General features: G+C 32.2%; 3 protein-coding genes across 5 annotated transcripts in view; 2 read left to right on the plus strand and 1 right to left on the minus strand.

Annotated features, from left to right (window-relative positions):
- The window catches only part of LOC127716481 (pleiotropic regulator 1-like), a 474,697-nt gene that overhangs the window by 59,336 nt on the left and 387,568 nt on the right, over positions 1-27,793 (plus strand). The window lies entirely within an intron of this gene.
- On the minus strand, positions 24-7,148 carry LOC127716506 (complex III assembly factor LYRM7-like). 2 transcript variants are annotated; one of them, XR_007988952.1, is made up of 5 exons: positions 7,057-7,097; positions 4,519-4,591; positions 2,076-2,146; positions 1,398-1,482; positions 24-200 (listed from the first exon to the last, which is right to left on the minus strand). XR_007988952.1 is itself a non-coding variant. In XM_052222750.1 (5 exons), exons 1-5 carry the CDS (start codon positions 7,117-7,119, stop codon positions 91-93), a joined length of 357 nt encoding a protein of 118 aa, XP_052078710.1. In that variant the 5' UTR covers positions 7,120-7,148; the 3' UTR covers positions 24-90. The 2 variants fall into 2 exon arrangements, 1 of the variants encoding a protein (XP_052078710.1); XM_052222750.1 differs by lacking the exon at positions 7,057-7,097 and adding an exon at positions 7,102-7,148.
- LOC127716472 (transmembrane protein 232-like) overlaps positions 7,195-27,793 on the plus strand; it is a 43,536-nt gene continuing 22,937 nt past the window's right edge. For both annotated transcript variants that reach the window (XM_052222693.1, XM_052222694.1), the window contains exons 1-7: positions 7,195-7,283; positions 13,727-13,879; positions 15,773-15,887; positions 18,942-19,047; positions 20,028-20,185; positions 26,283-26,382; positions 27,518-27,690. In XM_052222693.1, coding sequence (XP_052078653.1) covers positions 13,746-13,879; positions 15,773-15,887; positions 18,942-19,047; positions 20,028-20,185; positions 26,283-26,382; positions 27,518-27,690 — 786 coding nt within the window. In that variant the 5' untranslated portion in view covers positions 7,195-7,283; positions 13,727-13,745. The remainder of the gene's footprint in view (positions 7,284-13,726; positions 13,880-15,772; positions 15,888-18,941; positions 19,048-20,027; positions 20,186-26,282; positions 26,383-27,517; positions 27,691-27,793) is intronic.

A 27,793-nucleotide genomic window follows, 5' to 3' on the forward strand; every position in this document is an offset into this window, starting at 1 on the left:
TTTGTATCATTAAATAGTCCAAATACACATGATATAAATTTAATGTAAACAAAGAAATGATATAAATACAATTAAAAGCCTGCTTTTTTGTCATGAAGGATTGTCAGATGAATTTGGTTTCTTATTTTGTGGTACTTCATATTTGACTTTTGGACTATACATGGGTTCACTTCTTAGAACATCTTTTCTTATCCGAAGTCCTGAAATAAAAGAAAGTAATGTTATATCATTCCTGCTTTGAATAAGAAAATAGGTGATCCAAGTGTAAATAAATATACATCAAGAAGTACTACTAGGGAGTGTTTAATGACCTTGACTAACCAATGAGGGTCTCACATTGTTGGAAGGAAGAAGTTAAAACCTCTCAAGGATACTTGTCTTGTCAAATTTCATTACAGAAAGTTAATTGGCAGGTTTAAAAAAAAACATTATCCAATTATACATAACCAGGATAACGGGAAGTTTGTTAAAGTTTTTAATTATGGCAAAAATAATTTTGTACTGAAACCAAAATGTTGATGACAAGATGGCATTCATCATACTATAACCAATTATATGAATTAGATGCAAATGTGGATCATTTGAAGAGAACCTTCCATATGTCCTTTTCTGCAAAGGTGCTCTAAAAGGTTTACAGATTGAGGGCAAGGGACAACAAGCACTATATGATGAGACATGCACACAGATAAAGTTTAAAAGTTTACAGATAAAATTAAAGATTACCATAGCAAATTTTTTAAACACAATACTGCTGTATTATGGTAGAATGCATATCTGACTTGTATTGTAAGAGTAAGTTGAACATAACAGATATTTTACAATATTACCATTATTTTGAATATGAAATGGATTCCTTAAGTTCTTTTTTTGATCCAAATGTGTAACAGGTAATATTAATTTAAAGATTACCAGAGTTTCACGTGCAGAAAAAATGTGTGAAGCTGGTTTTATTGTTTTGAAAATATGGTATATTGCCTGTTTCTATGAAAGAATAGACTATATACATTTGTAGCTGTAAACTAATTAACATTTCTTCTAAGATCTAGACATCTATAAATTAATTTACCTAAATATTTCAGTATAGACAGATTTTCATAAGCAAATAACCATAAAATGTTCCCCTCATTTGAGAGGTCTGAAAAAATACGGCATATTTTGATTATCTCTTTGAATAAGGAAAACTAATAATAAATGTATATCGTCTTCAAACAAAAGTGATATATGGAACATTTGAACTGTTAACTTAGGGATAATATGTTTCAGTAAACATTATTTTCACTGATTTCAGATCAAATAAATTGACATGAATGCATATGGGATTACATATATTGGTAACATAAAGAGGGAATATGCATTGTATGTCACCAACATATCTAATCGAGTTTAATATTATTTACTTAAAGCTTTGTCATCTTCTCGAACAATTCCTTGAACAACATTTCTCCTCAGGATGTCTTCAGAATCTTCTGCAATTTGTATTAACTAAAATATAAATAAGAATAAGATGTCTTTTTGTATTATTATATCTGCAAGAAAGTGGGAGAACATACCAAAATGGCAATATAAAACAGAAGTAATATAAAGTCAGATAAACTACTTAGACTAAACGTTCACTAAAAACTACACAGAAAACTGCAGGTTGACCAAAACAACAAATGATCAATAATAAGAAAAAAATATATATTATACTTATCCAGGAGTGTAAGCAGTTTCTGCTCAATGAGTTGCAGCTTTATTAAAGATTACTTTAACTTTACCATTAATAACCCTTGGTTCAATGGGGTCAGTGAAAGGAACTGGGCATTAATCAATTAACAATTAGACAAACACAAGAATTAAGAGATAAAGGAACTCTAACATGAATGGATCAAACATTTTTCTCAAATTTCCTTATAACAACAGTTTATAAAAATTAGGAGATGTGGTATTATTGCTAATGAGACAAGCTTCCACCAAAGTTCAAATTACAAGTATGTAAGATCACTGTACAGCCTTCAACAATCAGCTATAAAAGGCCAGACATAAAAAATTCAAAGGGAAAACTAATGATGAAAAAAAACTGAACAGAAACTAACCTCACTTATTTTTTCTGTGTCTTTTTCATCTTTGTTCTTCTTGAATTCTGAGTTAATTTTATCTCTTGCAACTGTAAATAGAAAATATCAACTTAACATCATACTGTCAGCAGATTTCATTCTATACCCTTTCATTTAAATAAAAGTCACATGTAAATATTCAACAAGTGGTCCTGAATAAGCATGGAATATTAGCCACTAGAAACTACATTTTAAGCAAGCAAAATCACTTGAACATTACATGGAAGGCAAGCAGATTGCAAGATGAACAATTTTGATCTCTATATTTTATCGATGATATGCAAAATGTTTTTATGTCGATCATTTTCATCTTTTGATTGAAATCTATTTTAATAAACCCATTACAACAGTTTTTTTTATTTTATTGTATATGTTTACACCTTCCAATTCTGCTATATCACAAACTCTAATCAAAATAAAAAAACAGAGTTCCAATGTTCCCTGCGTTGCACATATTTTATCTATCCAAGGTACAAGGGCAATAACAAAAAAAAACCTTTTTATAAATATCTTATAGAAATGAAGGCTTCAGAGCAAATGCAATGCAATTTAAGATATAATTAATGTTTCCAAGGGGCATAACTCGTTAAAAATAATAGATCGGCACTGATTTTCGAACTCGTCAAAAATATTGCTGATATAAACCTATGATATAAGTTTCATAAAATTCTGGCAAGAATTGTATACATGAGAACACTAACAATGCAATTTTCCATATAATTAATGTTTCAAAGGGGTGACTGACGGACAGACTCCCGGTATTTTTATGTCCCCTGCATCACTTTGCGTAGGGGACAATAAACTAGAGGATAGTGATGGGATCTATAACAGAGGGCCCAACTTTAATAAACAAGTAAAAAGTTGGCTCCTCGAACCCACATTTATTCAAAGGCATTAGCTGTGAAATTCATGTTCACCGATTTAATTTGAATTCTCATATTTGAGTTATAACATACTAAAACATATATTTAAATTACAAAAAGTCTAAAATAAACAATTAACAATGCATGGACTCAATAATAAGTATCAGCATTTTGTGTGTATTTTAGTCTAGACGCCATCTAATTAACCATCGAGGTGACCTCAGAAGACTGCTGATGGTCATACAGCCCAATATAAACATATACATGTATATAGAAAGATAGCAAGCAAGTGCAATTGGACTAGGTCTGTAGACTGTCCTGTGACTCTTGTTAGATGGACAGGTTAACCATTCAATACTTTTATCATGTTTATGGATAGAATATAGTTGAAGTATCACTCTTAGAAAATGACATATAAATGTGTATATATAAAATTACTTGTCTTCACAAGATAAGCATCCCTACATGTTAAAGTAGTAACCCAGGTAGCAATACACAGTTAGAAGTTTAGTTTCACATTTTGGCCAAAGTGAATTTTTTAAATATGAAATTCTAGAGCTTTAAAAAAGCTTTAATTTGTACAATTTGCCTACTGTAAAGGTTATTTTAAGTTTTTAAACATGAAAAGTCAGAAACAAAAGGGAATAGTTTTAGAAATTTAACAAAAAAATGAGATTTTACACTTTGATATGGCATGTTACTTCAAATCACTTTTTTGTTGCATTTCAGTGATAGCTGCTAACCTTCATCAAATATTTATTTCTGAACCAATTTTCAAAACTAGTAGACCAATTTACTTGTTTTAGCTAGCAGAGCACAGAAAACCATTTAAAGTGGAAATTGAAAAAAAAATGTTCACCTTAAGGTAGCAATACACAGTTTAGTTTCGCATTTTGGCCATGGTGAATTTTTTTAATATGAAAGTATTTGTTCAATAAAATAGATTTTTAGATATCTGAACAATAAAAAAGCCTTCAAAGTGGATTTATATGATCATCAAGATTGTTTTTTGCATGTTTTATAGACCATTTTTCTGTTTGACAGTCCGTATTTTCACATCGGTACTGCCCATAGGTCCAGAAATTATTGTAGTGTTTTTCAACAAATATTTGACCCTCAAACTTTTCAATTATTTTAAGCATATGATTTTTTTAGGACCTCTTGATAGATAAATGTCAATGGTTTCAGAAAAGGTATCCCTCTAATGGATTGAAATTCTTCTTTGGGCCAAATTTTTGGGACTTTTGTGACATTTTCACCCCCCTTTTTGCAATATTTTGTATCAAATAAATGCAGATTGTTGCCATGGTTACACCAAAAAGAGATTATATTTCACCAATTTAACTATTGGAAATGAAATCTATGGAAGATGCTGTTTCCATACATATGCACATATATAACACAAACGCTAAGCCTTATTTGTTAGAGCAAGGGAAAGAGGGTGGTTAAAAATTATGAGTGTCAATTTTAAGTTTTTTCCTAACTGTGTATTGCTACCCCAGAAACATAACTATTTTTTCTAGGACTAAGAATATAGCATTAAAAATAAGTTACTTAACCTGCTAATGCTCTATCATCTTCCCTAAACACCTCTAACCGTGTCTTGTGTAATTTCTTGAAAGATGAAAGAACCTAAAATAAATTAACAATAATAGATTATTTCCAATACTTGTACAAATTGATACCTCATGCATTATCACTTAATCTATCATTGGTCTTGTTGCAGTGGTACTCCTTATTATCAGTGGGGCAACTTCCTTGGTCTGAGTCAGGCAAGTTTAAAGTTTATATTTAATTTCAGTGATGCAAGCTATATTCAAAATGGGAGGTTTGTGTGTTTAAATTCCGAATAGATGGGTCGAGTGTCAGTGGGGCCAGTCAGCTATCTTTAAAAATGATTTATGCTCTATTAAAATTAGTGCTTGATGAGTCCGAAATTTGGATTTGAAATTAATTAACTCTTTTGACTCACAGTCTTTGAATAATTGCACAGTTAACAGATTAAGCTTAGGACAAACAGTCAAAAACAAACTGACAGTGCCATGGCAAATAAGGATTCTACTGATCCCATTCTGTGCCAAAAATTTCATTTTGGGGTGAAATATACTGTACGATTTACCCCACTGTGTTACATTGAACATTGGCAGATGTGTTTTATGAGCCTACTTATAAATATATATATATATATTTCATATCTTTCAGTGCTTTATTTTATGTTTATTTTGAAATATCATGCTGATTACTCTCATTTCTTATGCCCCTTTAAATTTTATGCTTTAAATTTTGTGATAGCATTTTGGTTGTTAAGCTTATCTGCTTCCTGCATTAATGTGTTTTTTTTCTTCTTTTATTTGTTAACCATGTCATTATTCCTGTAACAAGTGACCTCTGGGGCAATATTTTCTTTTGCTGTATGTTTTCTGATATTTTCTGTTTACTTATTTTGCTATTTGTTATTTTTTTATTTTCTATTTGCTGTTACTATCAATGTGCCGCCCCATGTCATATCTGACTAGCCAAAAATCCTGTAGCAAGATAAGATTTTCAAATTAGCAAGTTTACTTGAATCATAAATGTTACCAAACTGGCTTTCAACTAAAATTTCACAAAGTATTTGTTTGAATCTTATGAAATCACTGTATAAAAAAATTAGCAATCTGACAGCATATTTTAAATTGGCATATATCTATAAAAACTAATTCCTTCCTGAAACATGTGACACAAATTTTATTCTTTAATGTATCTTTATACTTTTTACATTTCTTGAACCCAACAAAATGTTCCTGAAGGTAATATTATTATTGTAAATATCTTTAAATTTAGCTAAAATCTTAAAGCCAACAAAATGTTCCTGAAGGTAATATTATTATTGTTAATATCTTTTAGCTAAAATCTGTCATCTTTATGTATGTCCATAAGTTTGTTTGAAAAAAGTCAGTTGAAATATTCCGATAAAAATTCATGGCATGATGTTTTCAAACTCCCCAACCCAAAGAAAAAACTTGAATGTTAGTCATGTTAGTGATAGATATATTATTTCATTAGTAGAACTAAGTAAATTTTTTAATAGTTTTGATGATTATATTAATTAAATTCTTGTTTGGTTTATGAAATTTGGATATAGAAACTGAGAAAGACAATTGAAGCTATTTTGTGCTTAAGTTATTCTAAGAAAAGACATATTTACACTTGTACACATTGTATAATAGAAAAACAAAGGATATGGGTTATCCATCCATGTCACAAAATCAGTATATGCTCAGCAAAAAACACATAAAAAGCAAAGGAAAAGCGCTTCTATTGCTGTTCTTCATCTTAAAGTCACAGTGAGGTCTTCAACAAGAAGCAAAAAAAACTCTCACCTCACTGCAAGTTTAAGACGACCCCTAGCACTGGCTTGAGGGGAATTCTACGAAAAAATAATTTGGATAGACTTTGTAAGATGTAACACCACCAAATCAGGCCCGGTCAAAAAAGAACATACTGGAAAGTAGTACATATATTTAAAACAAAATAGTTCCTACGCATAGGTGTGAATATACAACTATGTTAGTATGTAGAATATATTTTAGTAATTAAGGTATCAGATGAAAGGTAAAGGACTGGTGATCCTTGTAGAACTCATATTGACTGATAATTTTGAATAATACAAAAATGTATGAATGAATTCTAAAATCGAGGGCATATATTGCCTGTTTCTCAGATATGAAGTACCTGCGGCTCTTTTCACATAACTTACGACCAATTTTAATCATAAGATTTTTTGTGAAAAGACTCGCTGGTTTGCAGGGTGTAAATTCCAAAATTCTTGTAAGCAGTACGGTCTGATGTATAAATAACAGTATAATTTGATGTTTTGAGATTAAGTTTTAATAATGTTATCGGGTAGTTTGCTCCAGTCAGTTATTGTTCTCGGAGGGGGGGATCTTTTTTATATGTTTTGCCTGTTGCAGGATGGAATTTGTAAACTTTTTGTTTGTAATTTGTAAATGTTTTGCATGCTTGTATTGTCTGTTATGTGTATTGTTTTATCTTAAATGTAATGTAAATATTTTTATTTGCAGAGCTTAGTTAATTTGTAAATTTAACAAATCTACTTTAAACAAAACTGTTGACTTTGACTTGATGTCTGCATAATTTACCTTGCTCCGAATCGACATTTTTCGAAGGAAACTCTAGATGATCTCCAAATGGAATTAGATTTTTATCTCTTGGGAGTTTTCCTTGTGTAGGATATAAACCGGAAGCAGTTCTATGGAAACAAACATCATGGAGGGAAACGTATGAAGCTGGATTAATTTTCTATACAAAATCACGTTATTTTGTAGGTCTTATGAATTTCAGTTACTTCTAACTAGTACTTAATACAGTAGATTTATTTATATTTATATATACGATGCGTATATAAGCTATAATTTTGTGAATGAACGGCAATCTTTAAACTTTTTAAACGGTCGACTATATACCTAATCGCTATTTATTCCATTCCGGATAAGTTTTAAAATTACACAACTTTTTCATCCAGTTGAAGCTATCTGGGACCCTGTTTAAACAATGCACCATGCATGATACTTTTTAATGAGACCTGTTCAAAACATCGTAAATACTTCAAACACAATATTGTTTTAACTATAATTTGAGTTTGGAAAAAGTGGATCATAATCTATCAAAGTTTCCTATTGATCGCTTTCTAAATTTTTCCCTCCCTCAGCTCGTTACTGATGACCTTTGTTTGCGGCCTGTTGACCCAAACAGGAAGTTGTCTAAATGACTGTTTTTTCCGGATTGGACTAAATAGCGATAAGGTGTATAGCTTGTAACTGTAAGTTTACAGATACCTTCCTTCACTTTAATTTCATTGAACACATCATGCTTTTTTCACCCTTATTTACAACTGTGTGATTTATGAACGTTGAATCCTTGTCATGGTGATCAACTTGTGACAAGTTTTGCTGTGCTTTCGTGTCGATCTGGCCTATGTCTATCTGGCAGGGTCTGTCTTTTCACCACCGAACACCACCGCACACCACCGAACACCCAAAAAGACCACTAACCCTTAAGAAAAACAGTAATGTTACACAATAAAACAATAAAATCGATTAAATTAAGTAAAAATTAATCCTATTCTCATGTTTTCACATTTTTATGTGCATTAGTGATGTTAAAGTTGAGAATCAAAATTTAAAAAAAAACGCTTCCGGATCCAGCAATATTTTTCCGGATTTGCATTGTCTGTATTTCATTGTATATTATCTTATGGTCTTTACTTTTCAATTATTAGAAATAAATTGTTCAAATAAGTTAAAACATTTTATTTAATGTGAAATTATCACAATAATTATATTTAAAAAAATGTTAAGACTTGAAAGTGTTAACTGTTCTGACAACAGCCCTGCCAGACTGTCTTTTTTGGTTCTCTTGTTATCATTTCTTATTAATTTATGTATATATACGTGTATAAACATATTCATCCTCGTTCAGATGAAAACAATATAAGTGTTTTAGATGGTATTTTAATGTGTTTGGTGGTGAAAAGACCTACCGTATCTGGCACAAGTCGATACGTCCAAAGTCATTCACACACAAGTCGAGGGTTACACTAATGTCCTGATGATTGTCCTGACCTATATGAAAATGCTAATTACTTTTTTTTATTATTAAATGGATTTACTTTAAATTTGGAACCAAGCAAGATGACATTTCTTAAATAATACAAGAAAAAAAATTAAAAAATAATTTAAGAGTTAGAAAACTTGACCTGGCCAACTTCGACTTTGTCTTGACTGATGTCCTGACGTATATGAAACTGCTAAATACATTTTTATATTCTCTTAAATATATGATCAAATTGGATTTTTAAATCCGACAATCAATTTTCTACATGTCGCCATCTTGATAGCATCTCGATACAAACAACCACATGATATCTAAATACCACAAAGTCCCAAAACAAGCATGACATACCGGAGTTTCATTTCATGTCAATATGATGTTGATGTGTTTCTGGTTAAACAACTTTCTATGTTATATATTTATTAATTCTGGGTTCTTTCCTAATTTGATGATTGGCATGGCTTGATAAATTAATGCCAGAGGTCATGTCAAAGTTACACATTCGAATATTTTAGAGAGTTCCTGGTGGGCATTAGGTGGTGTTACATCTTACAAAGTCTATCCAAATTTATTTTTGCAAAGAATTCTGTTCAAGCCAGTGCTAGGGGTTGTCTTAAACTTGCAGTGAGGTGAGAGTTTTTTTTTGCTTCGTGCAGACCCTTTATCCCCATCAGCCCCTTATTTAAAGAACTTGGATGGATGACAGTAGAAAATAGAATCAAATACCACAAATATTTACTGCTATTTAAATGTATGCTGAAAAAAGCACCACAGTACCTACTTCAAAAGTTTTAACTTAATATATCTGTTAATAATCCTTGTGCTTAAAGGGGTGTTACTCAAGGTAATTTGATAGTTCCTAAGCCAGAAACTGAACTGTTTAAAAAATATTTTGCTTATTCTGGATCAGTTTTATGGAACGGACTACCATATGAAATGCGTAAAGTGCAAAACACTTTTTGTTTTAAACAAATTATAAAACGATACTTGAGGCAGTCCCAATATTCAGTCTTAAAATGATTCCAACTTTTATTTTTTTAGAATGTATGATTTTGATTTGCATATAATATCTATTTACTACATGCACTCAGTAACTGTTTTATATGTTCTAATGGTACATGTACACTGAACTATCATGACTGTACGATTGTGAACTGACTATGTGTTAATGTGTTGTATGTTTGCTTTTTTTCTCTTATTATTGTTTTTTTACTTGTATTGTATATGAGAGCCTCAGGGAAGATTAGTAATTGTAACTAACTGTGTATACCCTCTTTAAATAAAGAATTTATTATTATTATTATTATTATTATTATAAAGGTTAAATTTTGACAGACAAATAGTATAAACTTGATGTTCATAAACTTGACTCATTGCTTTGACACCAAAACTATGAAATATTATCGCATGAAATTGTCTCTTAAAGGAATTCAATGGTGTAAAAATGGATGAGGTCACCAACATTGTTTTCCATGTAGAAGCCACGCATCTTGCAACTTTTTGGTAAAAACCAATGATGTCTTTAATTACATGTCAATCAATGTATATTTACTTCATAGTGTTGTGTTATTGGATGATGAATATTATATGTAGAACCTGCTTGCTATCTAGTCACAGTTTTTTGTTTGTTTTATTTCATCAAATGATGTGTAAATTGTTTTTGTGGACATTAACAATTAACAAATATTGCATGCTTTTTCAATCGGTTCACAGACTGTTTAATACTTTGTTAAAAAAATATAACACTCGGAAAATGATGTTTTTACATGTTTTAAGCTCTGGAAAATTTCTTAATTTCAGATGAGGTGTAATTGAATCGTTTCTTCAGTCATTTGTCAATAAAAGTGGTTCTTTCTGCCAATTCCAATTAAATTTTATGATCATTCTTCATGAAACTTACCTGTTAGAAGTGTTGTTTTTAATTTTTATGCCCCTGCCGCCACTGGAGGGGGCATTAAGTATTACCTTTGTCTGTATGTACGTCCCAAAATTGGTTTCGGTTCTCTAACTTTAGTTTGCCTCAACCAAATTTTATGAAACTTATACACAATGCTTATTACCACAAAACACAGATCAAGTTCAAATTTGGGTTGCATCACTTTTACCGTTCTAGAGTTATTCCCCTTTACAAATGGAAAAATTACTTAATTTTTTGTTTCCTTTCTATAATTTGAATTTGCCTCACAATGCTTATTACCACAAAACTCAGATCAAGTTTGAATTTGGGTGGTGTCACTTTTACTGTTCTTGAGTTAAGTCCCTTTATAATGTTGTATGCAAGAGGGGGCATCATCTGTGTTCCATGGACACATTTTCCATTTATTTCTTCTTTTTATATGACTGCAAAAAAATTTGGCGGTCGTATATTGGTATGACGTTGGCGTCGTTGTCGTCCGAAGACACATTGGTTTTCGCACTCTAACTTTAGTTTAAGTGAATGGATCTCTATGAAATTTTACCATAAGGTTCAATATCACAAAAGGAAGGTTGGGATTGATTTTGGGGGTTATGGTACCAACAGTTAAGGAATTAGGGGCCAAAAATAAGCATTTTTGTAACTTCCAGACAAAACTTGTATGTTAGTGTATGGATCTCTCTGACATTGTACCACAAGGTTCCATATCACAAAGGGAATGCTGGGATTGATTTTCGCGGTAATTGCCTCAAAGTTTTTGGAATTAGGGGCCTAAAAAGGGGCAAAAAACAGGCATTTTTCTAGTTTCAGGACAATAACTTGTGTGTAAGTGTATGGATCTTTATGAAATTGTACGACAAGGTTCCATATCACAAAGGGAAAGCTGGAATTGAGTTTGGGGGCAATTGCCCAAAACGTTTAGGAATAAGGGGCCAAAAATAAGCATTTTTCTAGTTTCCAGACAATAACTTGTGTTCAAGTGTATGGATCTCTCTGAAATTGTACTGCAAGGTATCATACCACAAAGGGAAGGCTGGGATAGATTTTGGGGGTAATTACCTCAAATTTTTAGGAATTAGGGGCCAAAATCAAGCATTTTTCTAGTTTCATGACAATTACTTGTGTGTAAGTGTATGGATCTTTATGAAATTGTACTACAAGGTTCCATATCACAAAGGGAAAGCTGGGTTTGAGTTTGGGGGTAATTGCCCAAAACGTTAAGAATTTGGGGCCAAAAAGGGGACAAAAAACAAGCATTTTTCTAGTTTCCAGATAATAGCTTGTGTTCAAGTGTATGGATCGCTCTGAAATTGTACTGCAAGGTACCATACCACAAAGGGAAAGCTGGGATTGAGTTTGGGGGTGATGAATCATAAGGGGGTTCAAAAAATTTGGGAGGAGGGATTTTTTTTCTTTAAAATTTTCCATTTTAAATTGGTTATTTCTGATTTAAATATATAAAAGCAAATAATAATGATATGGTTTGAATAGGTAAATTAAAAATTTATAAGTTCTTAGACCACATTTATTCCGTGTCAGAAACCTATGCTGTGTCAAATATTTAATCACAATCCAAATTCAGTGTGTATCAAGCTTGAATGTTGTGTCCATTCTTGCCCCCCACTGTTCAGGGTTCGGCCTCTGCGGTCGTATCAAGCTGCGCTCAGCAGAGCATTTTATTTTATCTTGGTTGGCAGTATCTAACTAATAGCTGTAGCTATCTGGTACTGTGATAGCTTCCTGCAGTAGTGAGCACATTTTGACATTCTTGGATGTTTGTTTTTGTTATATGTCTCTTTTTTACAAGGGAGTCTATGTTAATACCTTTTTATAGAAATAAGGAGATGTGGTATGATTGCCAATGAGACCACCAGAATTCCAATGAAACAATTATAGATCGCCTTAGAGCCTTCAACAATGAGAAACCCAAAAGGTATAGTCAGCTATAAAAGGACCTGAAAAATTAGAAACAATTCAAACAAGAAAAATAACGACCTAACTTATAACAATACAATAACCAAAAAAAACACAACAAATATGACAGACATGAACCAAAGACATATACAATATTTGTACATTGTCAGAAAATTTAAAATGTATTTGTACAAGTTGTAGAAACAGGACGAAAGGCAAGGTTCGCCTAGCTTTTCTCCTGTTTTGTAGTGAGTACAAATACATTTTATATATCCGACAATGTACATATACTGGATTTATCCTGCAATTTACACCCTGCAGTTGAAGCTTTAGTTGTTTAAATCCAAAGCATTGTCTCTGATTTTTCAAAGCAATTGACATTGTTTTAAACTCAGACCGTGAAGAGGACCCCAAAATGAATTGTTTCTCAAAAAGAAATATCCACATTACCGCTTGCTCAACATAGAAGTGGGATAAAAGGTTAAACAGGAGACTTTATTTGTATGGGTCAAAAATTTTTGTGAGCACTCAACCCTCCCCTAACCTGAAACAGTGCTGTAACCACATAACACAAGAACAAACTGTAAAAATCAGTTGCAATTGGCTAACTGAATAGATTTGCATGGAGCACAAAAACAACTAACATTAAAACAATAGACACAAAGCACCGATATAAGAGTACTCACAGTTACTGAAAGCTAGTTCACAGCCAATTACAACTAATAGATAAATCATGTTCTCCCAGACTAGAGTATCAATCAGTACACATCCAACAGATTTAGTATAAAGACCTCATAGTCTTAGAAACACATGACTGTGTGCATTGCCAAAATAAAAGAAGACAGGACATACAAAATGTAGGATCATTGTGAATTTTTTTGTTATTTTTGATTTAGTCCAATCAAAAGTAAGAAATGTTGTATGCACCATTCTACCTTTAAAAAAGAATAATGTAGCCTTGTTAGTCTGGCTGTAAATAACTGCAGTTTTATGGGATGTTTTTCTTCTTCTTTATTTAAAGGGTCCATAGTTAGCCTTATGCAAGGCTGAATTTGTGGCCCTATCCAACATACCCTCATATACAGGGGCATTCCAAACTTGCTGGTTAGCAGATCCTCATCCTGGGTGATTTACAATTTTGCAGAATCTACTGAATGTATTGATATTTAATCTGTTCTGGTTCTGAATAAGCATAAAACTTTTGCAACTTGACATTAAGAAAGCAAAAATCAATTGAACAATCATATTTAATAAATGTTAAACATGATTAAACATTGTGAGTAAACAAAATGAATAATAATTTAAAAATATGTTATTTTTTCCAGAATACTGTAAATCAAAACCATGCCAATCACAAAGATTCCAATTGTTCACAAGTTTGGTATAATATCACATAGTCAAAGACTAGAGTTACAGGAACGTTTACTCAAACAGTCTTACCTGCAGAGTGTTGAAAGTCAAAAAGTTATACAAACAAGGTAGAATATTTATTGTTAGAAAGTACTGTAATGCAACTTATTCTTGCAGATACCAAATTTCATATTAAGTCCTATCTTTCTGACTTTGCTGCAATTTATTTTAATAGTTTTCAAACTTTGTTGATGTATATTTATAAAAGGGGAGATACAACATTAACATATTTGATAATGTTTGATACGACATATATTTGCATTATTTTTCACAAAAAATGAATATGCACACTTAATTTAAGTTTGCTTACAATATGTTATATAACATTGGAAGATTAACCTTTTATCTTATATTTGTTACATTGATATGCTCATACAGTGCAGATCTATTAATACAATTTGAGTTGAATCAGTACCAAATTTTGACCAAGACCTAAAGGACCAAGATAGCTATTTTCGTCACTTGGCGTATTTTTTTGTAAAAATGATCAACAAGAAAAGATAGATCTAAAAATAAGTCAAATTCCTCAGTCAAATCTAATAGGAGTTATTGCTCTTAAAGGACAATTTTAAAGTTTTTTTTAATTTTTGCATATTATTTTGAAACTTAAACAGAAAGAGAGAGACTATGAATATCATTAATGATCCACAAGACAAGATGTACCAAGTAACTGATATTGCTGAAATCATTAATCAACTCTTTATAGGTGTTAGTGCAAATTTTAAAATGACAAATTTTACCATTTTTTGCATTTTTGCCTATTATCTTGAAAACTAAAATAAATGCCTGTAGATAGGAATTTAAATAGCAAAAATGATCAACAATACAAGATCTAGAAATAAGTCAACATGGCCAAAATCCTCAATCAACTCTCCTTGTAGGAGCTATTGCCGTTAAAGGACAGTTTTTACTATGTATTTGCTTTTTTCAATGCCTATTTAATATATTGAACACTATAATAGGTAGATAGATATTTACATGGACAAAATTGTCAGTCAACTCTTTATAGGAGTTATTGCCCTTTAATGATGAATTTTACCATTTTGCAAGTTTTGTCTATTATTTTGAAAACCGTTATAAATGGAGAATATCTGACAGGTGCAGAAATGTTCAGAATGTTGAGCTCTACCAATTGTTCATATACATCAAAACTGTCAGACGACTTCTTATAGGAGTTATTGGCCTTAAATGACATATTTTACCATTTTTTTCTTCATTTTTGCCTATTATCTTTAAAACTGTAATAGATAGAGAGAAACTTTGAATTGCATAAATGACCAGCAAGACAAGTGCTACAAATAAGTCATCATTGTCGAAATCATAGTCGACTCCTTATTAGAGTTATTGCCCTTTGATGACGATTTTTACCAAATTTTTGCGTTTTTGCCTTATGTCTTTAAAAATATAATAGATAGATAGAAACTTAAATAAGCCAAAATGATCAGCAAGACAAAATCAACAATTAAGACTATTTTGAGAAAATCATCCGACAACTCCTTATAAGAGTTTCTGCTCTTTAATGACGATTTTTACCATTTTAGATAAGTAGACACTTTAAATCACAAAAATGATCAGCAAGGCAAGATCTACTAACAAGTCAAATTTTGACGATATAGTTAGTAGACTGTCACTCTTTATAGGAGTGATTGCAATGTGTTTACAAACTTGACAATGAAATATTTATTGTCATAATACATGTACTGTGAAAATATCAAAATAAGTACACAAAAACATTATGTGACAAACAAAACTGAAAAAATGCAATGGGCTATTGGTTTTAGCTAGTAATGAATATGTTGAACTTTAACCAGAAATTCACAAATTCAAAATGTAAATTGTGTTGCTGTAAGAACATATTTTATGTCAAATCTTTATTCTGCTTTTTTCTTTCACTGCGGTGTTTACTTAAAATTTATTTCTCAGAATTATGGGTATTAGATAAAAAGTTATATAATTTTCAGTCGTAATCCATTAGAAGTTACAGAGGAATTTGTATATCAGTATAACAATGCTAAAACATTGGATGAGAGAGAGAAATACGAGGCTACAGCTCATAAAATGTTGGAAAGATCCAAGGTAATGTTTTTGATGTGTACAGAAATAGAAATGTCTTAAACTGTGTTCAAATGATCAAAGGCTGATGTTACATCCTTGTCATTTGATCTTTGGTGGATAGTTGTCTCAATGGCAATCATACCACATCTTGTTATTTTTATATTGGTAGACATTAACCTATCGTGCCTCTAAATTTACCCACTGATATTTGGATGCTCAGACGAAACATTTTAACCAATTCATCCTGCAAATGATAAGGGTTTTTTGCCTGTTAAATGTAAATTAAGAAAATCACAAAGTAAAATGCTGATCTTCATCAGTTAATTATATTCCATTAGATGTTCAGTAACAGAATATCTAAATTTGTCATCCATAGATTTAAAATTTATATTGCATACATCAAAGCAAGAAAACTTCAACATGACATTAAACATGTTAAAAGGATTCAATATAAAAATAAGAAGATGTGGTATGATTGCCAATGAGACAACTCGCCACCAGAGACAAATGACATAGAAGTTAACAATTAAAGGTCACAGTATGGCCTTCAACAATTAGCAAAACCCATACCGCATAGTAAGCTATAAAAGGCCCTGAAATGATAAATGTGAAACAATTCAAACGAGAAAACTATGGCCTAATTTATGTACAAAACAAATGAAAAACAAATATGATATACAGCCATAAACAACAACCACTGAATTACAGTATCCTGACTTGGGACAGGCACATACAGAATGTGGCGGGGTTAAACATGTTTTCTGGCCCAAACCCTCCCCCTAACCTGGGACAGTGGTGTAACATTACAACATAGGAACAACCTATAAAAATCAGTTGAAAAGGGATTAACTCATCAGATCTATACAAAGTAGAAAAATAACTAACAAAAACACAGACTCGACATGGCAGGGAATTTATACATCCCTCATCACAACAACAAAAACACAAAAGTAATTTCAAGAATTTCTTTTTAATACAGCCACAAATTATTGTGGTCATATGGTTGTCAGACATATGGGTAGACACAACATTTTACCAAAGTAACTTGCCATGGTTAAAATTTGACTGATATTTTGAAATTTAAACATAAAACCTGTAGACACAAAACAAAAGGTGATGATTTTTGGAATTACTGCATCACTCATTCCTAAACAAGGTCCCAAAGCAGTCTTATGATTTTTATTAATGAAAATCAGTATCTACATTCTTCAATCATATTAATGGTATATTTATTGGTTTCTTAGGTATAAGGGACCATAAGAGATAAACAATCACATGATTGTTTTTTAGTTTTCATCCAATTAGGATGTTATTTTTTTCTTGCTTTCCTTTCACAATGTTTTTTTCTAGCTATCAGGAGAATAATAAGTTTTAATGAACTTTTTGTCGAGCCTTCGACTTTAGTCGAAAAAGCGAGACATAGCGATCCTACATTCCTCCGTCGTTTTCGGCGGCGTCCACAAATATTCACTCTGTGGTTAAAGTTTTTGAAATTTTAATAACTTTCTTAAACTATCCTGGATTTCTACCAAACTTGGACAGAAGCTTGTTTATGATCATAAGATAGTATCCAGAAGTAAATTTTGTAAAAATAAAATTCCATTTTTTCCATATTTTACTTATAAATGGACTTAGTTTTTCTGCCGGGAAATATTACATTCACTCTGTGGTTAAAGTTTTTAAAATTTTAATAACTTTCTTAAACTATCCTGGGTTTCTACCAAACTTGGACAGAAGCTTGTTTATGATCATAAGATAGTATCTAGAAGGAAATTTTGTAAAATAATAAATCCATTTTTTGCGTATTTTACTTTTAAATGGACTTAGATTTTCTGCCAGGAAACAACACATTCACTCTGTGGTTAAAGTTTTTAAAATTTTAATAACTTTCTTATACTATTTTGGATTTGTACCAAACTTGGACAGAAGCTTGTTTATGATCAAAAGCTAGTATCTAGAAGGAAATTTTGTAAAATAATAAATCCATTTTTTGCGTATTTTACTTTTAAATGGACTTAGATTTTCTGTCAGGAAACAACACATTCACTCTGTGGTTAAAGTTTTTCAAATTTTAATAACTTTCTTATACTATTTTGGATTTGTACCAAACTTTAACAGAAGCTTGTTTATGATCAAATGCTAGTATCTAGAAGGAAATTTTGTTTTCTTCCAGTTAACATTACATTCAGTCTGCAGTTAAAGTTTTTAAACATTTATTAGATTCATAAACTATCCTGGATTTTTACCAAACTTGGACAGAAGCTTCTTATAATCAAAAGATAGTATTTAGAGGAATATTTTTATTGATTTACTCCCTCATTTTTGTTGAGCCTGCGATTAACAGAAAAAGTAGGCGAGACACTGGGTTCCGTGGAACCCTTACGAATTTTTTATTTATGTTGCATTTTTTTGTCTTGCCTGCATTGATCTTTCACAGTAGGCTAGTCATAGGAAAATGGTTTCATCTGGCAGTGGTGATAGCAGGGTTTACAATTTGGATATAACATCAATTGCTTATTTCCGCTTTACCAAAGATGAAAAAAACTTGTATGAAAGTATTTCATGACGAGACCTCATGTGTAGTGGTCATGTAAATTTAATGGTGTGGTCTTTTCTTTAGAATACAAAATTTTTTCTTTGGATTTGCTGCAATAGGAATTGTTTGTCTGACATATGTTATGTATATGACCTTGACCTAGATTCCATGTTCCACTGGGTCAGGTTTAGGTTTATAGATTAGGTATGTCAGTTTAAATAAAGATGTTATGTAAGTGCTACGTTATACAGGTTCTGATACAAAAGGTAAAATTACTTAGTCCAGTCTATGTCCAACACATTACATACTGCAAAGCAAAAATTGTAAATACTGAGTTCAGTCAATTTTGAAGTTGCCTTGTCAACGTGTTGGACATGGCCCATTATAATGCTATCTTCATTGTAGCCATTGATTAAAATTGTAGGCAACATTTCATGACACTTATTATATTCCCCCCTTTTTGTTTGCAAGTACTTAGTCACTCATCTCACGATGAATGTTATATTTATTTTACATAATATACTCTTATTAAATTTCAGAGAAGATCTGGTTTGCGGCTTAATGGATTAGGACAATATGTAAATTTACCAATGGCATGGACTGAGCTAGCTCAGTTGGCTCAGTGTAAGGGTAAAATACAGGAAGGTAAGGTTGTAAGTTCACTAGATCATAACAGACAGCTATTGTATTTAAGTTTTAAAACATTAAGTGGGAATTTGACAATTGCAGTTGAAATTAACATTGGACATGGTATTTGGTTAGCAAAACAATATTTTTTGACTATTATTTTACAGTCACAAAATTGTTGATTTCAAATGCAACTAGATTAAATATTATTTTTTATTTATGTTAGATTTGATTCAGATAGAGATAAGTTATTGATTGATTGAATATTAATTGGTGTTTGGTTTACGCCACCTCAGCACAAAAAGGCTATATTGCAGCAAAAACATGGACTTGAAATGGATTGATAAGCAATCAAAATTAACACGTACAACATCTCATTTTGCATTAACTTGCACAAAGAATTTTTCTGAAAACTATATTTAGAAATCTTGCTGGTGTCCATACAATATGTCACTCCTTACATCACTTCAGTCGAGAGAAAACAGTTGTAAATAAATTAAACAGAGACTATCATAGATCTACCAAATAAGGTAAAACATTTAAGATATGACAACACAAGCTTCTTGAGGACTAACAAAAAGGACATTGAAGACCATTTAATAAAAACCAATAAAGATTACATCTTGTATAATATATATAAATTGAGTTGCTGTTTATTTGGATTAAGTAAGAGTCTATATCAAAAAGATGGTAAAATGATATTTATTGGAAAAAAAATGTTTTGAAGATTGAAGAGAGAGTTTTATGGATAAAAAGATAATTAGATACTGAAACTGAAAAAGATAATAAGATAAAACTAAATTAGTTTTATATTTTTCAAGATCAACATTATTCGTTAATGACAATAGTATAATAAGTGGTATTTATAACTATTTATCCATTATTGAAATTAATTATACTGGGTAAAGGCTAATCCAGAAATTCTGCTTCCTGGCTTTGAATAGTATAAATCGTATATCATAATATTAACTGTCAATTGAAAATTTTCTAAATTGTAGAATGTCTAGATGTATTGATAACCACACTTGACCAGTCACCTCTAGAGAGATTTCACATCCCAGCTTTGTTTTTTCTGGCAGAGACAATGTTATACTGGCTCAGGACAGATGCTGTTCATCAACCATATCTTAGAACAGGAGAAATTAAACTTTTAAAGGTAGGGCTAAGTGGTCAAGATTAATTATAAGATGTATTTATCTCAGTTATGTTAATGATTGGGCTTGATCCTAATTGTACTATACTACTGCAAGATCAGGATGGCAAGGGAAAGATTGGGCTTGATCAAAATTGTTCTATATCACTGGGGGACCAAGATGGGCAGGAAGAGATTGGGCTTGATCCGAATTGTACTATATTACTACAAGATCAGGATGGGCAGGAAAAGATTGTGCTTGATCCACATTGTTCTATATCACTGGGGGACCAAGATGGGCAGGAAGAGATTAGGCTTGATCCGAATTGTACTATATATCTACAAGATCAGGATAGGCAGGAAAAGATTGGGCTTGATCCACATTGTTCTATACTACTGGGGTAACAGGATGGGCAGGTAGAGAATGGGCTTGATCCACATTGATCTACTGTGAAAGTACTTTTATTCGTGGGTATCAATTTTTGTGGTTTGAGCAAAAGTTGCATGTTCGTGGGTTCTTAAATTTGTCCCAAAATTGGTTTCAGTTCTTTAACTTAAGTTTGCCTCAACTAAATGTTATCAAACTTATACACAATGTTTATTACCACAAAACACAAATCAAGATTGAATTTTGGTGGCGTCACTTTAACCGTTCTAGAGTTATGCCCCTTTATAAATGGAAAAATTGCAAATTTTTTCATTTCTATTCTCTAAATTAAGTTTGCCTCATCCAAATGTTATCAAAATTATACACAATGCTTATTACCACAATACACAGATCAAGTTTGAATTTTGGGGGCGTCACTTTTACTGTTCTAGAGTTATGCCCCTTTACAAATGGAAATAGCAATTTTTCATTTTTTTTCCAAAAATATCAATGTCATTATTCAAGTAATTTTTTAAATTGGAGTTATCTTCCTTTGTCCATGATTTTAGTTAAATCAACTACAATCAATGCTTTACAAATGCAATGTTTAATTTTGCCTTCAACTGTTAAAACACAGATCGAGTTGAATTTGGCTAGTATCACTTTAACCAATATTGAGTTATGCCCCTTTATAAATCGAAAAATTGCAAATTTTTTAGTTTCCATTCTGTAACTTAAGTTTGCCCTAACCAAACATTATGAAACCTATACACAAAACTCATTACCACAAAACTAAGATCAAGTACAAATATTGTTTCCTTTCTCTAACTTTAGTTTGCCTCAACCAAATGTTATGAAACTTATACCCAATGCTATTACTACATAATACAGATTAAGTACGAAATTCGGTGGCGTCACTTTTACCATTCTTGAGTTATGTCCCTTTATAAACATAAAAATTGCTGAATTTTTCGTTTCCGTTCTCTAACTTTAGTTTGTCTCAACCAAATGTTATAAAACTTATACACAATTAACCGTTCTAGAGTTATGCGTGTTTACAAATAGAAAAATTGCTTCGTTTCTGTTCTCTACTTAAATTAGCTTCAACCAAATGTTATGAGACTTACACACAATGCTTATTACCACAAAACTCGGATCAAGTTCAAATTTGGGTAGCATCACTTTTACCGGTCTTCAGTTATGTCCCTTTATAACTCTATGATATGCAAGCAGGGGCATCATCTGTGTCCACATGTGGACACAATCCACATTTATTTAAAAGAAAAACAATTGGATGAAGAATTTGAAGCCATGTAAAACGAAAACTCCTGAAAACATAATCATGCGTTGTTTTAAAATAATTTCTGGGACATTGCAAAATAAGGTGTTCGTTTACACCTACTTGTTCATCTTTCATTACTGACAACATTCATCAAACTTTTAATAAGATAATTGCTTTCTGAAATAAGCTGATTCATCTATCCCTACAAATTTCTCGATTTTAGGAAATTGAAACGTAATCATTTTAATTGTTGCACACGTGTGATGCCACTAATTAACCTGATATTGTTTGATCAACAGATTAACGGTCACCAAAGGTGGTAATTGGGCTATAAACATGTCACTTAAGGAAAACGGTTACCGGTACATAACAAAGCTACAAATGTACATTGACTTGTAGAATCAATTCTTATGAAATTATTTATTTTTCGTATGAAAATGATGTGGATATGAAATAAACACTTCATCATCGCATATCATCAGCGGAAGTCTGACGTTTATCGATCAAAACTTAATTTTTTCGTGAGAATTAAAAGGTGAAAAGTCGTACAGTTTAGATTTTTAAAAGATTAAATGGACAGAATCCTGTCTGAAGTTGCATCTTTAGTTCATAGTGTGTTTGCTGATATATGTAGTCAACTACTGTAATGGGGAGCTTTTCATGTCCTGATTTGGACAACAGTTCTTATATTTCGTTGGACACTTAAAGCCATCCACGAAAACCACGAAAATTGGTACCCCACGAATAAAAGTACTTTCACAGTATACTACTGGGGACCAGGTAGGCAGGAAGAGACTTGGCTTGATCCACATTGTTCTATATTACTGGGGGACCATGATGGGCAGGAAGAGATTGGGCTTGATTCACATTGTTTTAAAGTACTGCGAGACCAGGATGGGCAGGAAGAGATTGGGCTTGATCCGCATTGATCTATACTACTGGGGGACTAGGTAGGCAGGAAGAGATTGCGCTTGATCCACATTTTGATCTATACTACTGGGGGACCATGGTGGGCAGGAAGAGATTGGGCTTGATCTACATTGATCTATACTACTGAGAGACCAGGATGGGCAGGAAGAGATTGGGCTTGATCTATACTACTGGGGTACCATGATGGGCAGGAAGAGATTGGGCTTGATTCAAATTGATCTATACTACTGGGGGATCAGAATGGGCAGGAAGAGATTTGGGTTTGATCCACATTATTCTATACTACTGTGGACCTGGACGGGCAGGAAGAGAATGGGATTGATCCACATTGATCTATAATACTTGGGGACCAAGATGGGCAGGAAGAGATTGTTCTATTCTACTGGGGTACTAGAATGGAGAGGAAGATTGGGCTTGATGCACATTATTCTATGCTTATGTGGGACCTGGATGGGCAAGAAGAGAATGGGTTTTATTCACCTTGTTCTATACCACTGGGGGACTTTGTTGTGAAGGAAGAGAATGGGCTCGATCCACAATGATCTATACTAATGCGGGACCAGGATGGGCTGGCAGAGATTGGGCTTGATCTATTTTGTTCTATACTACTGCGAGACCAGGATGGGCAGGAAGAGATTGGGCTTGATCCACATTGTTCTATGCTAATTGAGGGACCATGATGGGCAGGAAGAGATTAAGCTTAATCCACATTGTTCTATACTGCTTGAGGAAAAGGATGGGCAGGAAGAGATTTGTTTGTTCCACATAATTCCATACTACTAGGGGACCAGGATGGGCAGGAAGAGCTTAGGCTTGATCCACATTGTTCTATACTACTAGGGGACTAGGATGGGTAGGAAGAGATTAGGCTTGATCCACATTTTGCTACCGGGTATACTACTGCAAGACCAGAATGGACAGGAAGAGATTGGGCTTGATCCAAATTGTTCTTTGCTAATGTGGGACCATAATGGGCAGGAAGAGATTAAGCTTAATCCACATTGTTTTATATGAATGTGGGACCATGATGGGCAGGAAGAGATTGGGCTTGAACCACATTGTTCTCTGCTAATGCGGGAGCATGATGGACTGGAAGTGATCAGGCTTGATCCACATTGTTCTATGCAAATTTGGGACCAGGATGGACAGGAGGAGATTGGGCTTGATCCACTTTTATCCTTGTTATTCTTTCTCATTTTCTACTACTGGTGCATGTTTTTTAGCCTTGTTTGAGTTAAAGCTATACAAACGAATTGGGAGAAATAAATGGTAAATTATTATAAATGAAGAAAAAATATCTGCTCCTCCAATCATATCATTGCATTTGTTTAATTATTTCCAAATTTTGGTTTAGACTTGTTTATTAAAGCTTGACAAGGCAATGTTCCTGAGGATTTTTTGACTAATGATTTTTTTATTTGGAAATAGGAATTGATGCCTGTAGACTTCACTTATGACATATCAATGATACAAATAATTTAAAAAATTTTGTGATGTTTTTTTTTTTATATTGCGAAAATGAGGACAGCATATAAGTTTCACAAAAATAAAAACTCCCAATTTTAATTATTATAGCATCATTTATATGCAGAATTTCCTAAAAACAAAACTATTACTGGTAACCTAGCACTTTTTTTCATTTTTCAACAATCACAATAATAAATAAAAAATAAATACACTGAATTTACTGTATTTGAATAAAAAATAAAAAACACCTCTAGATCTAGTCGACTCTCATTATCTCGAAGTCAGTCGGATCAGAGAAATATTTCGAGATACCCATTTTTTGACTCAAAAGAATACCGGAAGTTTATTTTTGACAGACAAAGGGACAAAACTCTTGTTTAGCTTGGTAAGGCTAAGATAAATCCATATATATATATATATGGCAATCGCCATGGCAGTCAGCAGGGTTTAAGAACATCCGTTGTTCGACCTGCTAGTCAAATGCGTTTTGTTAAAATATACTTTTTCACTTTTTTGGACTTTTGGAAAATGTTGTTTGTGCTGTCTTTAGACCCCTCATCTAAGAAATTTGTTTTGCATGCACACGTATAAAAATTGCGGTTTTTATCCAACGCAATCATAGGTTTGAACGTTGTTTTCAATTTAGACTTGTATATATATATATATATACGTTGTTTTCAATTTAGACTTGTATATATATATATATATATATATATACAAGTCTAAATTGAAAACAACGTTCAAACCTTTGATTGCGTTGGATAAAAACCGCAATTTTTATACGTGTGCATGCAAAACAAATTTCTTTGTAGAGGGGTCTAAATACAGCACAAACAACATTTTCCAAAAGACCAAAAAAGTGACAAAGGATATTTTAACAAAACGCATTTGACTAGCAGGTTGAAAACAACTGATGTTCTTAAACCCTGCTGACTGCCATTGGCGATTGCCAAATAAACGGATCAAAAGATGTAACAAAATGGATAATATAATTAATTTATTACCAAACAGAAAACAATAAACTTGCGGAAAAGATGGTATACCGCAAACATCAGGTGCAAAATTTTGTACACCATATCCGGATTTCGACAATTAATGTCTCTTCAGTGATGTTAGGAATCGATATATATATTATATCGATCCCGATTCATATATATATATGAGTCGGGATCGATATAATTATAAGAAAATTAAGTTTTTTTTGTCTCTTTGTTATTTCTTTGAATAGTTACAATTTTCCGGTGGTTTTTGGCCGTGAGAATAATTTTTGACATTGCTTCAAAGGCGTGTTGAAATGAAACAACACAAATCTTAAATATAACACAGGTTATTAATTTCTCAGATGTTTAGAAAATTTTGATTTCTTTTCATTTTCTTTTATTTAGATATTTTCTCCGAGAGAATACAAAAGATTAAAGACGGTGATTTAGTAGTTGAAAAGAATGTCATAAATCAAAACAGTTGTCAATGACCGGAAATTTAATTACACAGGTGTGTTGTCACTTGTCAGATAAACTGGTCAATCCATTTAAATCCCTGAGGTGATGTTTTGACATATGTGTATTACTTCAACACAACTAATGCCATTTATATGCTTTTGCCAGCCTTGGGACGGTAACTTTGGTTCTACACAACCGAAATTTCAACTCATCCAATTTGGACTCATCAGGAGTCAAAAAACATATATTTGTATGGAACAAAGTTTCGGGACCACAGAAAAATTTCGACTCATCTGAACTTTCAACTCAACCGAGTTCGAGACCATGAAGGTTAACTGTAGTTTGAGTCTCCATTTATGATGCTTCACATATGGGTCCATATTATTTGTGTTAGTGATTTTTATGACAGGCTCTCTAATTCTATTCTCTAATAAAAACACATTTTAGGCAGACTTTAATTTAGTTTATTATTTAGGTCCAAGTGGACACAATTTCATATATGGAGATATGCATATATATAGACATAAAAGTCATCTAATTAAAAAGTATTTTAATTCAAACTGTATTCCTTTCACTTGCTATAGCATTTTTAGGAGATGTTTTTCTCTAACTTAAGAATGAATTTTCGAATTACAGATGGGACAACTGGCTTTCACCCGATTGTTTTACCATCACATGGCAGGACAACTCCAAGGACAAAACGAGTTTAAAAACAGACTCTTTACATATTTAGATGGTAAGCCTTAAACTGCATGTTTACTTTTTTTCACTTCAATGACATTTTATTTCTTAGTATGGGTTTGACTCCAATGAAAGTGAGCACAGTTGTACATAATATGTGGATGTTATGCTATTCTTAAGTTACCCTGTGTGAAAAACTATCCGTCTCCCTCTATTTTCTAATTGGATGCAGAAATACATAAAAGAATTCATAGTTCTCAGATATTATTGAAACTTCATATTTTCGTTATCACATCCTAAATTGTTTTGTATTGTAAAACTTGACAAAAAATTTATACCCAATGAAATGTATTGCTTTGTTTGCATCAGTTTTAATCATTTGTTTCTGTTCCTCACACAAAAATGTGCAAACGAGGGCCTTCCTGATGTGTCAGTTTTCTAATTCATATTCTGTATTTTACTGATAATTATTCTAAGTTGTTTTGCAAGTCAACATTACACTTTTATACTAACTCAGAACCCTCCACAAATTTAAAACTTCTCTATCCTTAAAGCATGATTGAATGTAGTAGTTTGAAACAGGATTAACAGAAAAATGGGAATCTTAGAACATTTTTGAGGTTTTGATTGATTGATTGGTGTTTAATGCCACTTTCAACAACTATTGTGCTATTTCGTGGTGGTTTTTTTTATTGTTGGAGGAAGCCAGAGTGCCCGGAGAGAACCACCTACCTTTGGTAGGAAAACTAACAATCCTAGTCAATTAAGATTGGAGTCGAGTGCACCTGCCTGTGCGGGATTCGAACTCACAACCTCAGTGTTCACTGGCTAGTGATACAGTAGTTCGACTTCTTAAACCACTCTGCCACCAAGGCTTGGGATTTGAGGAACGATAATTAAAGGCCCTCTGCTATCACATCAAAATTACAAGTTGATTCAAGAAGAAAAGGAGAATATTTTCATACTGCAGCAAGATTTATCTCTTTTGAATTTTTTCTTGACTGAAGAAGGTAGGAAATGTAGTGAATTTACTTGCTAAGGTTGTTCATTTTATACTGAAAAACAAGAATATTTCTGACTGTTTATGGATAGTCAAGTGAATATTGTATTTTGAAGTTGCAGAGAAATTTTCTCAAAATAATTATATTAATAGTTTTGTTACATATTCATTTTATTTTTATTTTTCTCAGGTTTATCTGAATGTCAAGAAGCATACAGCCCATATCCAAATGCCTTGTTGTCACTAAGATTTATTATAACTGTTGGGAAAATAATCATGGCAGACACTGAAGTGGAACCTGGAGAGATAAAGGAAGGAGATAATGTATCAAAACCCCGGACACCACTCAGTCGACCAAGTATGGTAACTCTCTTTTCATTTCTTAACAGCTTTAATTGTATATTGACAGTCGAAAAAAGGTTGCAACATATGATGTTTTGATAATTGTTTGAGGTTAAATTTGAAT

This window comes from Mytilus californianus, unplaced genomic scaffold (genome assembly GCF_021869535.1).
Source record: "Mytilus californianus isolate M0D057914Y unplaced genomic scaffold, xbMytCali1.0.p SCAF_9, whole genome shotgun sequence".
In the NCBI taxonomy this organism is placed as follows: domain Eukaryota; kingdom Metazoa; phylum Mollusca; class Bivalvia; order Mytilida; family Mytilidae; genus Mytilus; species Mytilus californianus.